This window comes from Nerophis lumbriciformis, linkage group LG25, assembly GCF_033978685.3.
Source record: "Nerophis lumbriciformis linkage group LG25, RoL_Nlum_v2.1, whole genome shotgun sequence".
Lineage (NCBI taxonomy): Eukaryota > Metazoa > Chordata > Actinopteri > Syngnathiformes > Syngnathidae > Nerophis > Nerophis lumbriciformis.
This window is the reverse complement of record NC_084572.2, coordinates 15,741,829-15,765,000: the sequence shown is the minus strand read 5'-3', so window position 1 is coordinate 15,765,000 and position 23,172 is coordinate 15,741,829. Positions and strand designations below refer to the sequence as shown.

At 41.4% G+C, this 23,172-nt stretch overlaps 1 protein-coding gene across 3 annotated transcripts in view; it reads right to left on the bottom strand.

Annotated features, from left to right (window-relative positions):
• gstcd (glutathione S-transferase, C-terminal domain containing) overlaps nucleotides 1–23,172 on the bottom strand; it is a 131,525-nt gene that overhangs the window by 85,023 nt on the left and 23,330 nt on the right. For all 3 annotated transcript variants that reach the window (XM_061983883.2, XM_061983884.1, XM_061983881.2), the window contains exon 6: nucleotides 15,634–15,727. In XM_061983883.2, coding sequence (XP_061839867.1) covers nucleotides 15,634–15,727 — 94 coding nt within the window. The remainder of the gene's footprint in view (nucleotides 1–15,633; nucleotides 15,728–23,172) is intronic.

The window sequence follows — 23,172 nt, the reverse complement described above, 5'->3', positions numbered from 1 at the left end:
GTGTTAGTTGGATATTTTTTCTTTTGCACCATGACTAGGGAAGGTTGTTTGCATTGGGTCATATTAGTGAATGCTGCACATTTCTCCATTTAGAACATAATTAAAAGTAGAGATGTCTGATTATGGCTTTTTTGCCGATATCCGATATTGTCCAACTCTTAATTACCGATTCGGATATCAACTGATACCGATATATACAATCGTGGAATTAACACATTATTATGCCTAATTTTGTTGTGATGCCTCGCTGGATGCATTAAACAATGTAACAAGGTTTTCCAAAATAAATCAACTCAAGTTATGGAAAAAAATGCCAACATGGCACTGCCATATTTATTATTTGAAGTTACAAAGTGCATTTTTTTTTTTAACATGCCTCAAAAGAGCAGCTTGGAATTTGGGACATGAGGAGGTTGAGGTGGGCGGAGTTGGGGGGCGGGGTTGAGGTGGGGGGGTGTATATTGTAGCGTCTCGGAAGAGTTAGTGCTGCAAGGGGTTCTGGGTATTTGTTCTGTTGTGTTTATGTTGTGTTACAGTGCAGATATTCTCCCGAAATGTGTTTGTTATTCTTGTTTGGTGTGGGTTCACAGTGTGGTGCATATTTGTAACAGTGTTAAAGTTGTTTATACGGCCACCCTCAGTGTGACCTGTATGGCTGTTGACCAAGTATGCATTGCATTCACTTGTGTGTGTGAAAAGCCGAAGATATTATGTGACTGGCCCGGCACGCAAAGGCAGTGCCTTTAAGGTTTATTGGCGCTCTGTATTTCTCCCTACGTCCGTGTACACAGCGGCGTTTTAAAAAGTCATAAATTTACAAATACCGATCATTTTGAAACCGATACCGATAATTTCCGATATTACATTTTAAAGCATTTATCGGCCGATAATATCGGCAGTCCGATATTATCGGACATCCCTAATTAAAAGTAATTGATTTCAATTATTCACATTGTCCATTTGATGGTGACAAAATGGCAGCATCAAAGATGGTATTTAAAATGAATGCAATGTCCCTCCCTCCAAGATTCCTTATTTAACTCTTAAAGTTTCGCAGGCCAAATTGTAGATAGTGGCAGGCCGCAATTGGCCTGCTGGCTGCAGTTTGGACACCACTGATTTATATTGTATATCGTCATTTTTGTGCAACCATACTTCAGAGCAATTCATAAGCGTCCTTTTTAACTTCCCGGGGGGAAAGGGGATTTCCAGGTCTTCAATTGGTTGATTTATCTATCAGGTCTGACACTTACATTCTCAGGATTATATAGTAAATTGTTTCTTGAAGCTGTAATATGCAGTGCTGTTGAACAGTGTTACTGTAAACTGTGCAACCCATCAAAATATAGCTTTCCCCCTCTCTCTGATTAAAATCCAGCGCGAGACAAACGGCGCCAGTTTCGACTCTGCCAGTTCAACTTATGTCATGCTCTTGGAAGCCAAGAGGAAGACATGGGAACTTGTTGTCGTGGTCTCCAAAAAAACAAGCCCCGGAGGATCCGATAGGGGCATGTCTCAACTATGACAACTATGTGGTCTCCTCATCATTGTTTTGTTCTCCCACCCACCTCAATCCTTGGCCTTGTTGATCTAGATAATGGTTGTCTCTTAGCCGCATATCTCATATCTCTGCTTACCTGCAATAATTGTTGATCTTGTGTGCCCTTACGTTTTGCGTTGCTATGCACAAAACACTCCCCACTGCGGTTAGGAAAACAAGCATATGTACAGGATAAACATCACAAATCGCAATTACCCCAAACATTCTTGCTAAGGTGCAAACAAATAGAATTGGGCTTGAGAGGTGTTGTTTTGGATTTGGCGAATGTGAGAAGCTTGATTGTAAACGATGGCAGTCCTCAAAAATATCAACATAGTGATAGCAGCAGTTTTTTTTCAGAACTTTTGTGTTTAATCCTGTGGATTTGTGAAATAAAGTATTTTGTAGTGATGGGTCAAACTGTGTCCCTAAAGACCTTGATATGTGTGTCACTGAGAAAAAAACATTTCTTTCAGCTCACGATTGACAGCTCATTCTGAAAGAAGTTGGAGGAGTAGCGTGTCGTCTTTGACATAGTTTTTTTTTTTAATCACCATCGTTGGTGTGAATGGAACTGCAAAAAAATGTTAAAGCTCTAAAGCAGGGGTGTCAAACTAATTTTAGATCGGGGGCAGCATGGAGAAAAATATACTCCCAAGTGGGCCGGACGGGTAAAATCACAGCACGATAAATTAAAAATAAAAACAACTCCAGATTGTTTTCTTTGTTTAAAAATAGAACAAGCACATTCTAAAAATGTACAAATCATAATGTTGTATTTTTTTTTTTTTACTCTTACATGTTGCGGTTAATAGTATTCTATCTTTATTTGTCGTTATTTATACTTTCTGAATACATTATGTGATAATGTTCATCAGTGAACTCATTGGTGTTCATTTTCAATCCATCAAGATAAAAAAATAATATCAAAATCAAATGACAGGATGTTAATTATGTAGTTTGCTAATTTTCCTTGACTGGTGCACATCATGTGGCTTATTTATTTGACATATGTAGCATCATCTAGAATAGGCCTGGGCAATTATTTTGACTCGGGGGCCAAATTTAGAGAAAAAAAATTTGTCTGGGGGCCGGTATATCTATTTTTAGGAAAACTAATACAAAACCTCACAATAAAGTCTGATTGAATGCTAAAAATGTTATGACAAAAACAGAATTTTAATTTTTTCTATGAACGATAAAACCCTGAATATTGAGAACATATGAACGTCACCCCCCCCTCTCAATCGACATATTTTACAATCAAGCCAAATGCAACAAACACAGCGAAATATGAACGCGAAGGGTAAAAAAACAAAAAACATCTACAATCTGATACATCACTAAGCTTTAGAACTTTCTTGTAAAAATCTCCTTCTGCGTCTGTCCCTGACACCCACATTTCAGGCTCTGGAAACACTCTGTGGAAACGCTCCCCACCCACACTGCTTGGTGCCTGGTCTGACCTGCTGTGACGTAGATTACCATAGTCACTAGTAGGGTTGTACGGTATACGGGTATTAGTATAGTACCGCGATACTAATGAATCAAATTCGGTACCATACCGCCTCTGAAAAGTACCGGTCCGCCACACCCTAAGATTTATTGTTAAAATAAAGCCAATAATGCCATTTTTTCTGGTCCCCTTTATTTAGAAAAGTATCGAAAAGTACCGAAAAGTATTGAAATAATATTGGCATCGGAACAACACCAGTCACTAAAATATCATGCAAAAGCGCAGATCCCAACCATTGAAATACTTTGTATAGTTCCAGACTTACGGTCATTAGAAAACATGACTGCACAACATAATGGCAGCTACACTTTCCATCTTAAATATTTAAATAAATGATTTGGGAATGTCCGGCGGGCCAGATTGAATAGCTTAACGGGCTGCATGTGGCCCCCGGGCCTTAATTTGCCCAGGTCTGATCTAGAAAGATAAAAATAATTGCTATTGTGACATCTAGTGGACACATTTAGAACAGCAGTTTATTTCATAAAAAAATGTTGTCTCATTTTTATACTTAGCAAACTCATCCCGCGGGCCGGATAAAACCTGCAGGCCGTACATTTGACACCCCTGCTCTAAAGTATGGGATCATTTTGATCTTATAGCGCCAAATAAGGTTCTTCTTGTTCTTCTTTTCCGCTTTACTGTTTGGCTCACCTACTATTTACATGTTTCATATTCTTTTTGCAAAGTTATTTGTTTGTAGAGAAAAAGAAAAAACACATTTCATTTGCCTGTGACTTTTTGAATCCAGCTGCTGCCGCCATTATGAAACACCAACACAGTATCATTGCAGTGTCAATTGCTTGGATTTTCACAACGTCACGTCCCGCTAATGTCGGGCTCATTAAATATGCGTGGTCAAGACAGCGTCTGTTCTCAGTGGGTACTAGGCGCCATTTAGCCTTTCTAAAAGAAAAATGCCCTACGCTTGCGTTGTTTTGGGCTGTATGAACCGTTCAAATCGCGAAAATGATAAACATTTCTTCAGAGTTCCTCGAGAGAAGGGCGGAAGAGTGCAACATTTTACGAAAGACGACGAGAAAAGGTTCACGCCCTCCAGTCCAAGGAGCAGAGTCGAAGAACGCAGTTTGAAGTGACCACTTTGTTAAAAGTTTGTTTGATATATTTTTAATATACTTTACTTGTTTAGTATTTTCCATTAGAGTATTATCTTGATATTGTTTGAATTTTATTTTTTAATAAACAGAAACCAGAAAGTCAGGGTAAATTATACTTTGTCAGGAAAGGTTAAATGTGTCAAAAGTGCAGGACAAAAATCTAATATGGTGATGATTCAGTAATTGGTAGTTTGTTAAATGGATATGCAGTCACGGGTGTCAGCTGTCGGTGCTACAGTCAGTTTGTTTACAAGGACGTGCCCTCGCAAGACGCAACGTTGAATCATGAAATGTAACCTTACCTGAGCAAAAAAACAACGCATGTTTGTCCGTGAGAGTCTTGATATCTATGTCCTTGACCCAGCCACACACAAAGAAGTTGTAGGCCTCCATGCTTTTGCAGATTCAGTCTTGGTGCTAGTGATCTTCAAAATGGGGTCCCACAGTAAATATTTGTGGTCCCACTTTTTTGTAACAGTTTTGAAAACAAATGATAAATGTATGCATTATCCTGTTATAGCTCACATTCTATATTGTGTTTTGGAAAAAGGTTGTCATAAATGTTACTTAATTCATTAAAAAAATAACACCAAAGAAAACAAATTTTTATGCAAATGTAAATGTATTCAGTTATAAACATTCATTCATTTTCTTCTTTCCTTTATGGATGTAAAGTTTACCGCTGCTGATAGTTTTTTCTATATTTGTATTCAATAAGTTGTAGGTGTATTTATTTCAGTATAAAAGTGTAAAAAGTGTTTTGCTTCAGTCATGAAATTATGAGAATCGCGTGCCAGGGCATACATGCATATGACAAATTTAATGGATTATTCTCACCTGTATGTAGATCATCAGTCGTTTAAAAACCACCACATCTACAATTTCATGGCAAATAATGCCAACAAACTTAGAATTTTGCAAGTTAGTTTCAATGTCATTTAATACAGTGGCACTTATGCCTCTAGCATTTCATCTTAGGCTTAGTGATGGCCATAAGCTGTGTGTTCCCCTTTAAGAATGCCGGTATGTGGGGTGAGTGACGTGTGTAAGTGAGTGGGCAAGTTAGGAGAGGGAGCGCTAGCATGTTCAGGAGTGTTAATAGCATGGTGGATGTCCGCTTGGCTTTGTGGAAAACATAAATAAAGAGTTGTAATAAATCGACGGCCTCGTCATTCCGACCAAAGAGCGGACTTGTAGGGACCCACATTGGAGGGTGTTACTTGGTGCCTGGTGAGGCTGGATCTTTGAAAATCAGTCCACCCACTCGTAAAGGTGTTATTTTTCTTAGCCCGTTTACATGGCGTGCAAAACAGCTTTCCATCGTCATAAGTGAGCCTTTTGCTGAAAAGTGGCTTCTGAAGACACTTGTCATTGAAGCTTCGCTTCTTGGGTTTATTGCTCGCCATGACCAAAACAATAACATGCAGGAGTCCTAATACCGGAAATGCAGTATTTGTGATCGATAAAATGATAAAAAGTGCGTTAACACCAACACTGAGATTTAATCTGTTTTGTCGTGTAGGATGACGTCTGGAGCACCAGATAGTTCGATAAGTGCGGGAACTCCACCGACAGATAATCCTTGATATCAATCGACAAAAATTGTTTTGACTAAGAATAGGGATTTATTCCATTGCATAGTTAGATTTTTTTGCTCGTAATTTCCGTATCTTGCAGGAGGCACTGTGACCACACACGCATGGCTTTCAACCGTTCGTGTCGCAAACGCACATGGCATGACACGCACAAAAATCATAGGGCTGCAACAATGCATTAAAGCTGACTGTTGCGATGCGTCGGACATTTTCTAGCATCTTCCTGCATGCGAGGACTTGCATTTTGTGGACGCATCATAAGAAAGACGCCCACACTTACTGGGCAGCAATCAACCGGTTTTCTCTCTCCAGCAATGCGGTGCGCTGCTGGAAGTTCTGCCACGTCTTCCTCACACTGTGAGGTTCCGTAAAGGCGAGCGACCTATCCAGACTTGCCGCCGTCAGGCCGAGGCCCCTTCCATCGGTCACGGAACCCACCGTCATCATCATCATCATCATCATCATTGCTCGACTGCAACAGGAGGCTAACAAGCCAAATTCTAGAGTCTGTGAACATTGCTCCAAAGTAATTGATTTTCGCTTCCGGGAATAATTTACTTGTCGGAATACAAGCAATATAATTCAAACACACGAAATTTTAGAAGAAAAAAATATGTTTTCATATACTAGCCCAGGGGTCGGCAACCTTTACCAGTCAAAGAGCCATTTTGACCAGTTTCACAAATTATAGAAAACAATGGGAGCCGCTAAAATGTTTTGAAATTTTAAATGAAATAACACTGCATACAATTTTTTGTTTTTGCTTTGTGCTATGTATAAACCAGGGGTCTCAGACACGCTGCCCACACCTTTATGTGGAATTTGAAAGCTGGTGCGGCACGCGGGTTTTAAATGAATGGCGCTTGCCAGCGTCATGCGTGCAGTGATGGTACAGCATATAGCACCCACTACAGCCAGCGTGCCTGGTCAGCCACACGTTGTATGGGGCTTCCGCTTGCTCACGTAGGTGACAGCAAGGCATACTTGGTCAACAACCACACAGGTCACACTGACGGTGGCGGTATAAAAAAAAACACTTTAACACTCTTACTAATAATGTGCCACACTGTGAACCCACACCAAACAAGAATGACAAACAAATTTCGGGAGAACATCTGCACCGTAACACAACATCAACACAACAGGACAAATACCCAGAATCCCATGCAGCCCTAACTCTTCCGGGATACGTGATACGAGTGATCAAAGAGCCGCATGCGGCTCCGGAGCCGCGGGTTGCCGACCCCTGTACTAGCCACACCGCACTATAAGCCGCATATTAGAGATGCGCGGTTTGCGGGCACAACCGCGGAGTCCGCGGATTATCCGCGGATCGGGCGGATGAAATTTTTAAAAATTAGATTTTATCCGCGGGTCGGGTCGGGCGGTTGAAAAAAAAAAAAAAAAGATTTTAAATAGATTCAGGCGGGTGGCAGTTAAACCAATTCGGAAATATATATACATAGTTAAATGTTGTTACCCACATACGAAAAACGAGCAGGCACCTGCAGCATATGCCACAACAGAAGAAAAAAAAAAAAGAAGAGATGGACACTTTTACGGAGCGGAGAAGGGACGCCTCGCCGGGGTCCGGGACCGAGGCCCCTTCCCCCGAGAGGGCCCCACCGGGAGCCGTAGCTGAGGCGATCCGCGAGAAGGGCCCGACGCACGTCCAGGGTCACCACCGCGCCCACCGCACCGACACCCCGCCTCGTCCGCCTTCGCCGCGGCCGGCGTCACGCGCAGCAGGTAAGCAGCTTACTTGCCCGCCACCCCCGTGGCCGGGGGCTCGTAACAGGGGTCACTCCGCGCGCTCCGCCCGCGCAGCTTACCTGCCCGCCACCCCCGTTGCCGGGGGCGCGTAACAGGGGTCACTCCGCGCGCAGTGCGCTCACGAAAGGGGTGGGGCTCACCCTGGTTGATATAGACAGCAGCAGGACGGTGGCCATGGAAGTCGGAACCCGCTAAGGAGTGTGTAACAACCCACCTGCCGAATCAACTAACCCTGAAAATGGATGGAGCTGGAGCGTCGGCACCATACCCGGCCGTCGCCGGCAGCGAGACGCGCTTGGAGGTGCGCTCAGCGCGGCTCCCATATGATTGCGCACTGGTGTGCGTCTGGGCCGTGACAGCGTGGCACGCGAATGTCTGTGCTGCATTGGATCAGTCTCCTTTCTTTAACAGGCAAAAGCTTTATAACCTCACTAATACCTTGCATCGTCTATATTAGATATATAACAACGGGCGGGTGCGGGCGGGTGCGGGCGGATGCGGTTCTGATTAAATGTTAGGTCGGGTGGATGGCGGATGGTTGACGACTTTCTGATGCGGTTGCGGATGAAATAATTGCCTATCCGCGCATCTCTACCGCATATATATACTGGTATGTTGTGAAATGAGATATTTACATAGAAAGATTTTGTAAATGTTTCTTTACACACGTGAATTTTTTCCAAACGGGGTCTGCATAACACGGCAGTAAAACGGCTGATCAAACAAAACAGAAAAATAATTGATGTCTTTATTTATCCTGTATGAGATTAAAGATGTTTATCAGGATTCTTCTTTCCCGTACTATGTAAATACTTTGAGCTTGAACTGTTTCTTAAAGTGGATAATTTTAGTACAGTGTTGGATTTATATGTTTAATCCATTCTATAGATTAGCCGCACATTTGTATAAACCGCAGGGTTCAACGCTTGGGAAAAAAGTAGCGGCATATTGTCCGGAAAATACGGTACTTTAGGGTCACTGCTCTTGCCGCTTCACAGACAGCTGTTTGGTTTGATTTTGCAATAATCATCAAATTTCCAATCTTTCTTTACTGTTAAGCACACAACCGGGTTGAGAAGGGCGTGTCTTGATGCAGCTCTGAGCGGTGGGTGACTGTAGCTGTCCTTCGACCTGTGACTATCCGCAACAGAGTACAAGCAGTCAAGTGAGAATCCTCTGAAATCCAGGCATTTCGGGCAAAAACTGAAATATTTGTGGTTTACCCTGTACACAACCTTGAGAGTACATTGAGTATGTTATTCAAATACTTTTACAATTGTGCCCCACTGGGTGATGCTCAACGTCGTGAGGACAAACATCTGTGCATTTTACCAAATACATGAGTTATCTTAAAGAACCTGCATGCGTTAGTTTAGCTTTTCAGGTATATTAACACTTGTAAGAAATGCTGCAATATGTGTGTGGAAAACCCACCCACTCAGGGTTCAGGGCAAACTGTCTGCCTTTTGTCTTTGGTTTAATTACGCAGTGGTGAAACATGTGCCTTCGAGCCAGCAAAATGTTGCACAGGGAGATATCAACATTGCTGCTATCATTGAACTAGATGAATAGAAAATAAGTGGCTGGAAAAACACGAGGAAAAAACCCACACTAATTACATTTGCTGAATCAGGGGTATCTAACCAGTGCCTTGCCACCCCTGCCAGAGTAGATCGCGAGAGTAGTCTGCATTTTTACATTGGTAAACTTGAAGAGTATAAGCAACTAGCATGCACAAGGCAGTGAGTCACCCAAGATGTGGTTCGAGCAGACGCGATTGCCCTAAAATGTCAAAAAATAAGTGATTAAATATAGTGTTTTGTGTACATGTTATTGACTAAATATGCGCTACTACGCGCTCTTTTGTTCAGAATCAGCTTCTTATCAGTGGTAATGACGCGGCTTTCCTCTCTCTCATTCCCGCAGCTTCACTGTGCTTTAAACCAGTGTTTTTCAACCTTTTTTGCGTTGAAAAAATGCGGAGGCACACCACCAGCAGAAATCACTAAAAAACGAAACTCAGTTGACAGTAAAAAGTCATTTTTGATTAGGGCTGCAGCTAACGATTATTTTTCTATCGATTAATCTATAGATTATTTTTTTCGATTAATCGGTTAATCTATAGATTATTTTTTTCGATTAATCTATAGATTATTTTTCCTTTTACCGATTATTTTTTTTATTTAAAATGAAGAGGAAAAAATAAATGTAGGCCAGTTTTTTCAAAAGGCATGGCTTTTATTTACAAAAAAAAAGTATGGCCACTCAGTCAACATTGACAACAACATGACAAAATATTCTGTAACAATGTAAACATTTAAAACTTTTAACATTTAACAAAATTAAAAGTAGCTTATTTGCTTTTTAATGTGCAAATATAAAAGTAAACATCCAGTGCAAATCTTAATATTCTGGAATAGTATAAGCATTTAAAAAGTAAAAGTATTGCTTATTTTGCTTTAAAATGTGCAAAAATAAAGATAAACATCCAATACAAAAAAGTGCAAAACGGAAATATTCTGTAACAAGTGTAAACATTTCAACAAAAGTAAAAGTATTGCTTATTTGCTAAAATGTGCAAAAATAAAGCTAAACATCCAATACAAAAAAGTGTACAGTGTAAACATTTCAACAAAAGTAAAAGTATTGCTTATTTTGCTTAATAACACAACAATGATAGTATGATTAAAGTGAAGGTTAATTGTTGGTTTGTACATAGTATATGTAACTGTTAATGTTGTAAAAGGTATTTGCACAACTAATTAACGTTAGCGTTTGTGACACGTCTTGTGCCGTGGGGTTCTTTCAGGACCGTCAGACTGAACGCCAGACGGCTTTGCCAGGTTTACAATCTTTTAATTTTACACAAAGTCTTTTCTCTTCCAACTCTTTTCTCTTTCTTTCCTCGCTTTTCAGCTCCTCTTCCTCGCTCGCTCGTCGTCCCCTGTCTCTTGCGGCGTCGCTCCCGGCGCGCCCCGCCGCCTCTCCACAGCGTTAAAGAGGAGCGCGTCTTTGTAAACACTGAACAGGCACGCCAAACGCGCCTCTCAGAGCAAACGGTGCTTTAGTTTATGAATTTACAACGCAGATACAAATGACACATTCATGTTTTTGTGTAATAATGACAACATATACGCACGCGGACGATTGACTTGTTGATGGTGATGGCAAGAACGCTGTCGGGGGTTTTCTTTTCAAATGTTCGTTCATAGCCGTTGTGCTGCTATGATAGGCCATTTCCGCTCGACACAGTGTGCATACAACAACATTATTAGGCCGTTTATTGAAATACTCCCACACTTTTGACGACTTTTGGCGTGCTTTTTTCCCCTCGCTCGCATCGTCTGCTTTGCGCTCCGCCATGACAGTAGTGTGACGTAAATATGCGACGCGCCGACGCACAAAAACGGCGTCGACGTATTTACGTAACCGATGACGTCGACTACGTCGACGCGTCGTTTCAGCCTTATTTTTGATATGACTTTAAACCATAACCAACCAAGCATCACTATAGCTCTCGTCTCAAAGTAGGTGTACTGTATCAATATAGCTCTTGTCTCAAAGTAGGTGTACTGTCACCACCTGTCACATCACGCCCTGATTTATTTTGTATTTTTTTGCTGTTTTCCTGTGTGTGGTGTTTTAGTTCTTGTCTTGCGCTCCTATTTTTTTGGTATTTTCCTGTAGCAGCTTCATGTCTTCCTTTGAGCGATATTTCCCGCATCTACTTTGTTTTAGCAATCAAAAATATTTCAGTTGTTTTCATCCTTCTTTGTGGGGACATTGGTGATTGTCATGTCATGTTCGGGTGTACTTTGTGGACGCCGTCTGGGCTTCACAGTAAGTCTTTGTTGTCGTCCAGCATTCTGTTTTTGTTTACTTTGTAGCCAGTTAGGTTTTAGTTTCGTTCCGCATAGCCTTCCCTAAGCTTCAATGCCTTTTCTTAGAGGCACTCACCTTTTGTTTATTTTTGGTTTAAGCATTAGATACGACGACAAACCCTTGTCGTCTCACACAACGTGTTCCAGACATCTACAAAGCAATTAACTACCGGCTCCCACCTACTGATACGGAAGAGTATTACACGGTTACGCTGCCGAGCTCTAGACAGCACCGACACACAACAACGGCACATAATTTGCAGATTATAATTAGTGGTTGGCAAAAAATATTTTTAACCCAAATATGTGAAATTACATCGGCACAGTGGTTGAAAAACACTGCTTTAAACAGTGTAGACGTTGGCCGTCCACAGAGTTCCATGGGGAAGCTTACAGTGCAGCGAAACGAGACGAGTCGTTGGATAAATGTTGGGCTTTGTCCCCTCCATCAGACACTCAGCGTCTCTGGGGGTCTGTAGGGCAGTGGGCCGGCCTCGGTTGGCCCGGACGCTCAACTTCTGCATGATGATTGGATGATCTGTCTAAGGCTGATTCCCTTTTTGATTGACAGGGAAATTAGCGAATCAGCGATCTTGTGTTGTAAACGTTCGTGGGAGCATTTTTCAATATTAATTCTGTTGTTCTAAGTTGAACCAGCGACTTTCCTGATCCTCTTAGTGACATTTTCTTTGTTAAAAACGACTAGCGAAAAATAGAGCTTCTATTTCTGGTGTTTTTTTGTGTTTGGAGACTGACTTCTTTCACTCTGCAGTTTCTGTCCCCACCGAGCAGCGGGTGCTGCTGAGCCCCTCCACCGTCTCAAAGCACTCACAGGCGGACACACGTCGCACTAGCCTCGCGCCAGTCCTAGCTCGCTCGCAAGCTGCACATAATGGCAGGTCATTTTAATGTTTTTTTTGTGTTTTTTTTTTTTATTGAACAACAAACATACATTTATAATGCACACTGGTGTACAAACCATTGTCATTAGTGGCAACAATTGGAGCTACATCTGCAGGTGTAGAGAGTTTAAAGCGTTTAAAGCGGCTCAAGTCTTACACCTGCAACACCATGGGCCAAGGCCGTTTAAGCAGCCTAGCTTTGCTGACCATTGAGAGGACACTTGTCAAATCTCTGGAAAAGACGCCTTCTTGGTACGACAGGGTTACAGATCACTTTCTTAAAAAGGAACGGAGGGTAGAATTTACGTATAAATAAACCAACACATTTTATGATGTAGGCCGAAATTGAGCTTCCCCTCCTTGAGAGACCAGCGTCCGCCACTGGGTTCGAGCCACCGCTTTTTACTTGAAGAAAACACTCCTTCATTTGCAAGCGTTTGCCATCGATTGGCTAGACAACATAGATCAAACAGACAATGGATCAATAATTGGAACATCCTTAAATAATCAATCACAACTTGGAATGGTAAATTGACACAGCATAAGCAAACTACGACTACTATTACAGTATGTACTAAAACAAATGACTATGCCCTCACAAACATATAACTGTATTTACAAAGTGTGCTTGGTAGTCAACTCCACTTGGTTGTCATCCCACTTCCCAGGATGCATTGCGGCACTTTTTCAAATCGTTGTTGAACGTACGTGTAATTGTTACAAACACTGCAGGAAGTTCATGCTACTCTTTCCCTTACGTCAGGGGTCACCAACCTTTTTGAAACCAAGAGCTACTTCTTGGGTACTGATTAATGCAAAGGGCTACCAGTTTCCATCCATCCATTTTCTACCGCTTATTCCCTTTGGGGTCGCGGGGGGTGCTGGAGCCTATCTCAGCTACAATCGGGCGGAAGGCGGGGTACACCCTGGACAAGTCGCCACCTCATCGCAGGGGCTACCAGTTTGATACACACTTAAATAAATTGCCAGAAATAGCCAATTTGCTCAATTTACCTTTAACTCTATGTTATTATTAATAATTAATTATAGTTATATTTGTGGAAACACTGATCATCTTAATGATTTCTCACAATAAATACCGGTATATATAGAAACAGATAAATATCAATATGCAACACTTTATTTTTATATTTTCTCTAAGTGCACATTTTTCAAATTGAACATTTTCAAATGATCACTTCTAAGACAGTCTTGTGAAATCACAATATCCCATTTTAACTAGCTAGCCACTAACATTTTTTAACAAATCATGAATTACTTTGCACCATGTTTGTACAAATAATAACTCATGTAAAATACAAAAGTCAACTCGCAAATGTTTAAATGAATCATGTCACACTTTGAACTGGACACCAAATCTGTTATCTGTTTCTTTGTCAGTTAGTGTAGACCAAGTCTTTAAAATATTTTCTTGGATTTTCAAATTTTATTTGAGTTTTGTCTCTCTTAGAATTAAAAATGTCGAGCAAAGCGAGACCAGCTTGCTAGTAAATAAATAAAATTAAAAAAAAGAGGCAGCTCACTGGTAAGTGCTGCTATTTGAGCTATTTTTACAACAGGCCAGCGGGCTACTCATCTGGTCCTTACGGGCTACCTGGTGCCCGCGGGCACCGCGTTGGTGACCCCTGCCTTACGTCATACAAACCCCGTTTCCATAAGAGTTGGGAAATTGTGTTAGATGTAAATATAAACGGAATACAATGATTTGCAAATCATTTTCAACCCATATTCAGTTGAATATGCTACAAAGGCAACATATTTGATGTTCAAACTGATAAACTTTTTTTTTTTGCAAATAATCATTAACTTTAGAATTTGATGCCAGCAACACGTGACAAAGAAGTTGGGAAAGGTGGAAATAAATACTGATAAAGTTGAGGAATGCTCATCAAACACTTATTTGGAACATCCCACAGGTGTGCAGGCTAATTGGGAACAGGTGGGTGCCATGATTGGGTATAAAAACAGCTTCCCAAAAAATACTCAGTCTTTCACAAGAAAGGATGGGGCGAGGTACACCCCTTTGCCCACAACTGCGTGAGCAAATAGTCAAACAGTTTAAGAACAACGTTTCTCAAAGTGCAATTGCAAGAAATTTAGGGATCTCAACATCTACGGTCCATAATATCATCAAAAGGTTCAGAGAATCTGGAGAAATCACTCCACGTAAGCGGCATGGCCGGAAACCAACATTGAATGACCGTGACCTTCGATCCCTCAGACGGCATTGTATCAAAAACCGACATCAATCTCTAAAGGATATTACCACATGGGCTCAGGAACACTTCAGAAAACCACTGTCACTAAATACAGTTTGTCGCTACATCTGTAAGTGCAATTTAAAGCTCTACTATGCAAAGCGAAAGCCATTTATCAACAACATCCAGAAACGCCGCCGGCTTCTCTGGGCCTGAGATCATCTAAGATGGACTGATGCAAAGTGGAAAAGTGTTCTGCGGTCTGACGAGTCCACATTTCAAATTGTTTTTGGAAATATTCGACATCGTGTCATCCGGACCAAAGGGGAAGCGAACCATCCAGACTGTTATCGACGCAAAGTTCAAAAGCCAGCATCTGTGATGGTATGGGGGTGCATTAGTGCCCAAGGCATGGGTAACGTACACATCCGTGAAGGCACCGTGCTGAAAGGTACATACAGGTTTTGGAACAACATATGCTGCCATCTAAGCGCCGTCTTTTTCATGGACGCCCCTGCTTATTTCAGCAAGACAATGCTAAGCCACATTCAGCACGTGTTACAACAGCGTGGCTTCGTAAAAAAAGAGTGCGGGTGTTCCTGGTCCGCCTGCAGTCCAAACCTGTCTCCCATTGAAAATGTGTGGCGCATTATGAAGCGTAAAATACGACAGCGCAGACCCCGGACTGTTGAACGACTGAAGCTCTACATAAAACAAGAATGGGAAAAAATTCCACTTTCAAAGCTTCAACAATTAGTTTCCTCAGTTACCAATCGTTTATTGAGTGTTGTTAAAAGAAAAGGTGATGTAACACAGTGGTGAACATGCCCTTTCCCAACTACTTTGGCACGTGTTGCAGCCATGAAATTCTAAGTTAATTATTATTTGCAAAAAAAAAATAAAGTTTATGAGTTTGAACATCAAATATCTTGTCTTTGTGGTGCATTCAATTGAATACGGCTTGAAAAGGATTTGCAAATCATTGTATTCCGTTTATATTTACATCTAACACAATTTCCCAACTCATATGGAAACGGGGTTTGTAGTTAATCATTCAGTGAAGACATACAAGCATTAATCTTAGACTACCTTCAGCGGGGTTGATGGCCTCTGGTAAGCTGTCCCATGGGAGCGTCCACTCAGGACAAGGATGAGGAGCGAAGGCTGCCACTATGCCGCTTTCCTGTGGGGACGTGGAACAAATACATGTTACCATGGAAACCCATCATACAGCCCTGAGGCTCAGCATCACATCTGAGAGGGAAAACATGGATTGTGTACTCACTCTTGAGGAGTAAAAAAGGTATCAAGATGCAGGGTCAGGCACTAACATCGACACTTAACAGTATTTCAAATTCAATGTTTTTGTTTTAGCAGTTGCTACGTCGATGCTTACAATATTCAATGAATTAACGTCAGGGCTTTTCAAAGTGTTGCACAGTGAGCCTCCCCTAAGATAATATAATACATCCGAGGCATCCGCTCCTCCCTGAAAGACTGATTTTTTGAGGTACATTTTGTTAAGTTACCATATCATTTTGCCTTCTATGGAAATGCAATGTTTTCCTTTGTTTTTGTCAAACCGCTTCGCTTCCTCCTGAGTCTTCTGCTGTCTACGATACAATAACACATCTTTATTGGTCCTTCACGTTCAAAATATGAAAAGAAAAACACATACAAACATATGCGTTTTTCTTAGAATTAAAAATGAAATAATGCAATAAGTTCAGATGAGAATTAGTAAAAATTGTATTTCCCTGTATAAAGGCTGGGGACATTTACTATTAGAAGTAAGGTGTTCATTGGGGAAAGCAATTTATTTTTACAATTTGTTGCTATTTTGTTTATTCAGATTAATCACGCTTTGGAACTTGGATTAATCATTATTAATCGCAGGTTATTACTTGCTTGTATGATTCAAATAAATTAAAAAAAATAAAAATATTTAGTCACAAATGCAATGTTATTGTCCATATAGTTCAGGTAACTATCGGCGGTGAAGGTATGGAAGCATGTGCGGTCAAAATTAATTGCGTGACTAATCTCATCAATCAATCGAAGTTTATTTATAGAGCCCTAAATCACAAGTGTCTCAAAGGGCTGCACAAGCCACAACGACATCCTCGGCTCAGATCCCACATCAGGGCAAGGAAAAACTCAACCCAATGGGATACAATGAGAAACCTTGGAGGAGACCGCAGATGTGGGAACACCCTCCCTCTGCCATCCAGGGCGACCGGTGCAATGGACGTCGAGTGGATCTTTTTAGATAATTGATTAATGTGATAATTGTTGTGATTAAACACACATTATTTTAGTATTACTATTTCAGCTTTGCAAAAGCCACGCCGAATTGACCGCACTAGTCTGAACGGAGACTAACCCCGAACGTTCACTGAATGCGGCACTGCCGCGGACCGGTTCCACCGCGGAAGGGCGCCGCCATCTGCTGTCTGACAATCCCCACCGCCGTTCTGTTGCGTCTTCATCGTACAGCGAAATAGCAAAGACTTTTACGAGATATCACGAATCTGCGCATAATCGCATGATAAGGAAAGTAATATATAAAGTGAACCACAGAACGTTTATTCTGTCCTTACAGAGAAGCAGAAATAAATAAACTCGGTCCCGCCACTTTATTTTTTGCAGTAAGCATCAATAGAACAGTAAAATCATCCCTGGCGAGCGGTTCACACAATCAGTCCTTGGCTTGCCCGGTCTCCATATCAGCTGATATTAGACACAGGTCCCCATACCCCCACTTAGCTGCCCGGGATATGCCTGTACATTATTCTTTAGATTTGGACCTCTAGATACAGCATGTAGTCATCCGACTCGGTAAAGAATCTGGGTATTATCTTCGACCCAACTCTCATTTGAGTCATACATTAAGAGTGTTACTAAAACATCCATCCATCCATCTTCTTCCGCTTATCCGAGGTCGGGTCGCGGGGGCAGCAGCCTAAGCAGGGAAGCCCAGACTTTCCTCTCCCCAGCCACTTCGTCCATCTCTTCCCGGGGGATGCCGAGGCGTTCCCAGGCCAGCCGGGAGACATAGTCTTCCCAACGTGTCCTGGGTCTTCCCCGTGGCCTCCTACCGGTCGGACGTGCCCTAAACACCTCCCTAGGGAGGCGTTCGGGTGGCATTCTGAGCAGATGCTTGAACCACCTCATCTGGCTCCTTTCAATGTGGAGGAGCAGCAGCTTTACTCTGAGTTCCTCCCGGATGACCGAGCTTCTCACCCTATCTCTAAGGGAGAGACCCGCCACCCGGCGGAGGAAACTAATTCCGGCCGCTTGTACCCGTGATCTTGTCCTTTCAGTTATAACCCAAAGCTCATGACCATAGGTGAGGATGGGAACATAGATCGACCGGTAAATTGAGAGCTTTGCCTTCCAGCTCAGCTCCTTCTTCACCACAACGGATCAATACAGCGTTCGCATTACTGAACATATATAGATATACACATATAAATATATACATACACTGAACAAAAATCAATCAATCAAAGTTCATTTATATAGCCCTAAATCACAAGTGTCTCAAAGGGCTGCACAAGCCACAACAACATCCGCGGTACAGAGCCCACATAAGGGCAAGGAAAAACTCACAACCCCAATGGGACGTCGATGTGAATGACTATGAGAAACCTTGGAGAGGACCGCATATGTGGGTGACCCCCCCAACCCTTGAGTGGGTCTGACATAAAATTGTGAAAGTCCAGTCCATAGTGGATCAAAATATAAACACAACACTATTGATTTTGCTCCTAAGGGCCGAAACTTTGAGAGCTGGCTCACCGATGTGTTGTTATTTGGATGACTGCCAATGACTGCACTGACTGGCATGCATCAGTGTGAGTTAAATGAGGTGAGAAATTGGTTATTAGGTATTTATTGAGTGGGATAGTGAAACCAGATGATACTGGTTAGCGGCAAGGAAGGATTGTGTGTCTCTGCATCAGATAGCGGAGCTCCCTGTGCCTCGGGAGAACACTAAACACACACACACTGTCACGTATGATCACACACACACAGATTGGCACCTCGGCCATGACAGTACAACAGCTGCACAGCAGACGTGACAGTGGCGGACAGAGCCATCCTAGTAATCCCTCCCACTGGGCCGGGATATAGTGGCGACCATTGTACGTTTTTGTGAGCGTGCATTCCTCACGGTGTGAATGTCTGATTTTGATCTTTCACGGTAACTGTCCAATTAAACTTAATCCGGCATCATGTAAAAGACACACCGTCCTCCCAACCCAGCTCCTGTTGCCTTCTCCCCTAGATCTGTCACCCTTGTCACGCTACTTATTATCATGTTACAAACTCTTTTCCAGCCAGAAGTGGCCAATAAAGTCTAAAGGTGTCGACGGTGTGGAATCAATTAAAAAGCAAATTTTTAAGCAAGTGAGGCAACAGTTTGTGCGCTTGATGGTTGCAACCAGGAGAGGTGCTGTTAATTGAGTCTTAACTAATTTACATGTATGCATTATTCTGCTCAAAACAACACTGCATAGGAGTTCAGAACATTCAGAGAGAGAAAAAATATTTTTTAAACAATCAAGTAATTGGATAAATCAACCAGATACTGTATAGTATTTTTTTTATACCAAATCCGTGTCACGTCGAGGTCGCATTTTTATGCGGGGGTCGTTCTCCCACGATGCAGATTGGAAACTCCTGAAGAAGCGTGCAGGTAGGATATGATTTATTTCTCATAAATCATACGACATAAAAAAAGACAGGAAACAAACAAAAAGAAAGCGTGCCGATCGCACGGGAAGCTAAGGCAAAAATTTAGCACAGGAATCAGGAATCGAGAAACAGGAATAACCGAGTGTGGCACACAACGTGAATAAGTAGCTCTCTGATTAGTGCCCGGCAGCAGGTGAGCGTGCCGAACACTAATCAGAGGCAGGTGAACCCAATCAGCACCCATGGTAACCAAAACACACCCAGGGGTGTACAAAACAGGAACTAGGGGAGTCAAACTAACAGAACCTAAACAAAACATGATCCGGGCCACGGATCATGACAATCCGGACATGTTGGGCATTGGCTGAGGTCTGCGGTCTACTAATGTTGTTTGTTTCACTGCACAGAACTGTCTTTAGTCGTCTCTTTTTGTGACAGTTGGTTTTCCCCAAAATAGCAAACATGTCGCATCGAACACATCAGTTGGAAACTACAACAAAAACTAACAAAACAAAAATGGAGAAGAGCGAGGGTCTCATGTAGGGATTTGCAGATCGATCGACCGCCGATCAGTAAGGGCTGATTGTTGCGAAAAAATATGTGATCGATAGTGCCGAATAATGCCCTTTAGTTCTGACACTATTTGTTTTAGTCGTCCATCTGACAATCAGGTAACACATAATTATGTGTCTCCATACATAATGAGGAGCCGTTCCCCTGAGCTAATATTCTAAAACATCTACCCTGAGGTTACTCGAAAATCAAAACTGCACTCATAATGAAACTTGAAATTGCTGCCTGTTGGTTAATAGTGTTATGGTCCGGGCGCGCGCAAAGTGCGCCACAGACAGGCGGCAGCGAACAGCTGCAATCAATCGCCGGCAATCTGCACACCTGGAGCTGATGATCAGACTTGCCTTCAAAAGCCTGCCATCCCGCGCCGGAACATAACCTTCTGTTGATGTCCCGTAAGCAATCATCCTGCTCTATGCAAACCTTGCTTCGCTCTCTGTGTTCTCCACCGTCGTGTTTGTATGGTCTCACGTTTTCCCTTGTCGTCCTTACTGCAGTCTGCCTTTGTTCCACGTGCCGAGCTATGCGTCTCGTCATTCCTCGTTTCTCCCCCTTCTTCCCGGACTGCCTCTTGGATCCCGACCTCCCGCTTGGACACGGACCTTCTCTGCCTTACCCCTTTGGATTTGTCCGCTTCCTCACTCATCACTCTGGTAACACTCAGCAATTAATTTCTACACATAGTCTTACACCATACACCCTTTGGGTTTTGTCACACTCCTTTCCTTTGTTGTTGAATTAATTATATTGTTCATTATTTATTAAATTATATTGTTTATATATATATATATAATAAATACATAGAGCAATATTTCCCCCTTGTGGTTCTGTGCCGTCACAACTCCCTCCTGCAACCGAAACAAATAGCTACTTAACCTGGCGTACCCCAGGGATCAATACTGGGTCCAAAATTGTTAAATTTTTATACAAACGACATTTGTAAAGTTACAAAGGCCTTAAAGTTAGTACTATTTGCAGATGACACGTGGTGTTTCGTTTAGGAGAGAACACGCAGAAGCTAATTCTAATAACAGAAGAAATTAACGAATTAAAAAGATGCTTTGACAAAAACAGACTATCTCTGAATCTCAGTAAAACAAAAATTATGTTATTCGGTAACAGTAGAAGGGAAAGTCAAACACAAATACAAATAGACGGAGTAGACATTGAAAGAGTAAAAGAAAACACATTTTGGAGTGTAATAATAGCTGAAACCATGGAAACCTCATGTAAAAAATATACAACATAAAGTAGCAAGAAACACATCAATAATGAATAAAGCAAATTATGTTCTGGATCAAAAATCACTCCATATTCTCTACTGCTCACTAAGTGTTACCATATTAGAGTTATTGTGTAAAAATATGGGGAAATAACTACGGTGAAGATCAAGTAGAATAATACATAATGTTGGATGTAGAGAACATACAAACCCTTTATTTATTGAATCAAAATATTGAAACTCAACAACTCGGTGCACTTGCAAACAGCTAAAATTATGTACAAAGCAAACTATAACCTGCTACCCAAGAATGTACAACAATTCTCTTAACAAAACAGGAGAAATATAACTTCAGAGGAAAATCGAATTTAAAACATCTGTATGCACGTCCAACACTTAAAACATTTAGCACATCAGTGCGCGGTATTAAAATATGGAATGATTAAGTACAAATATAATTTAGTTCAAGAAACTGTTCAAACTACAAGTGTTCACAAAGTACAAAGAAGAAGAATTATGAAAAACATCTCAAACCTTTTAATAACAAAATAGATTATCTCTTTCATCTCCTAGGTGAACCATAAATTACTTAATTAAGAGAACTTAATTATTGTGTATACATTTATATGTCTAATATTTATTTTTGTATTTAATATTTGTTTATTTACTTATTGTATATTCATTTATTTACTCAGTTATTTATTCACTGTTCTGTTACAAATAGAGGATAAACAAATGGGATAAAATGGCTATGATACGAAAAGAGGTAGGTCTAAATAAGCTCTGATTCTTCCTACTCCTTTTCTGATGTGCTGTAATGAAACAACTGGAAATATAGTAATGTGTGCATTTTCTAAATATACTGAAACCCACTCGATGTGTTGTATTTGTATGTAATTTATAACTGTATTTTTAATGAATGGGTTGTATTTTTTTATTTTTTTGGGGGGGGCGGGGGGTCCAAAATAAGTGCAATAGGGTAATGTGTGGGTAATTTACACCAGCACTTTACAAACATGTGAATTAGCACTTTGTAACACGAACTGTGCACTTCTCTTCTTGTATATCTTAACACTCAAGCACTTTCGCACACTTACACTTAAATCCAACTTTCTATGGTCATTTAATTGCTGGTCTGTCATTAGAAATTTTGTTTATTGTTTCATTTTTTCCTACTGTACTTTCTACTATATTACTGTTGTATATGGCCTTCCTGTGATATTGTTTGGTGCAGTCCTGTTCTTATGTGTTTGGTATTATTGCCGCACGGACAAAAGATTGAAATTAGTCACTGGCTACAATCTTGCATATTTACACTTGTGTGTTCATCAGTATATACTGTCCCTGTTTTAGAAATAAAGTCAAAGTCAAGTCACTAATAATTACCTCTATTACGACTAATAAACTGCATTTCTAAGTATCCCAAGAATCATTATCACTGGAGGACAAGTCTAAACATGTTACACACCGGGAGAAACCATGAGCCGGCATGCTAATAGCTAATCTAATAGCAAAACCTAGAAATAAGGGCTCAGTAAACTTTAAGAAGTTTAGATGGATCCGCATTGAAAGTAAGCAGCCATTAACAGGAAATTAAAAGGTATATCAATAAGAGTATAGAGAGAGGATGATACTGATACCAAATGTAGTATCAGTATATGATTGTCAATAAAGTGATAAGGTCAATATTTTTATTTTCTCCCAAAAATGTTTTGTTATTTTTGTTATTGTTTACAAACTCAGGGACCAATTCCCTGGACTTCGAGGGCAAAAATCAAAAGATTTACATGAGTTGTAGATCATATTTTTATATTTTCTTTAGTTATTGCGTAGTATTGATTTTCATCCATCCATCCATCCATCTTCTTCCGCTTATCCGAGGTCGGGTCGCGGGGGCAGCAGCCTCAGCAAGGAAGCCCAGACTTCCCTCTCCCCAGCCACTTTGTCCAGCTCCTGCCGAGGGATCCCAAGGCGTTCCCAGGCCAGCCGGGAATCTTCCCAACACGTCCTGGGTCTTCCCCGTGGCCTCCTACCGGTCGTACGTGTCCTAAACATGGGCAGATCCTGACCAGATGCCCAAACCACCTCATCTGGCTCCTCTCGATGTGGAGGAGCAGCAGCTTTACTCTGAG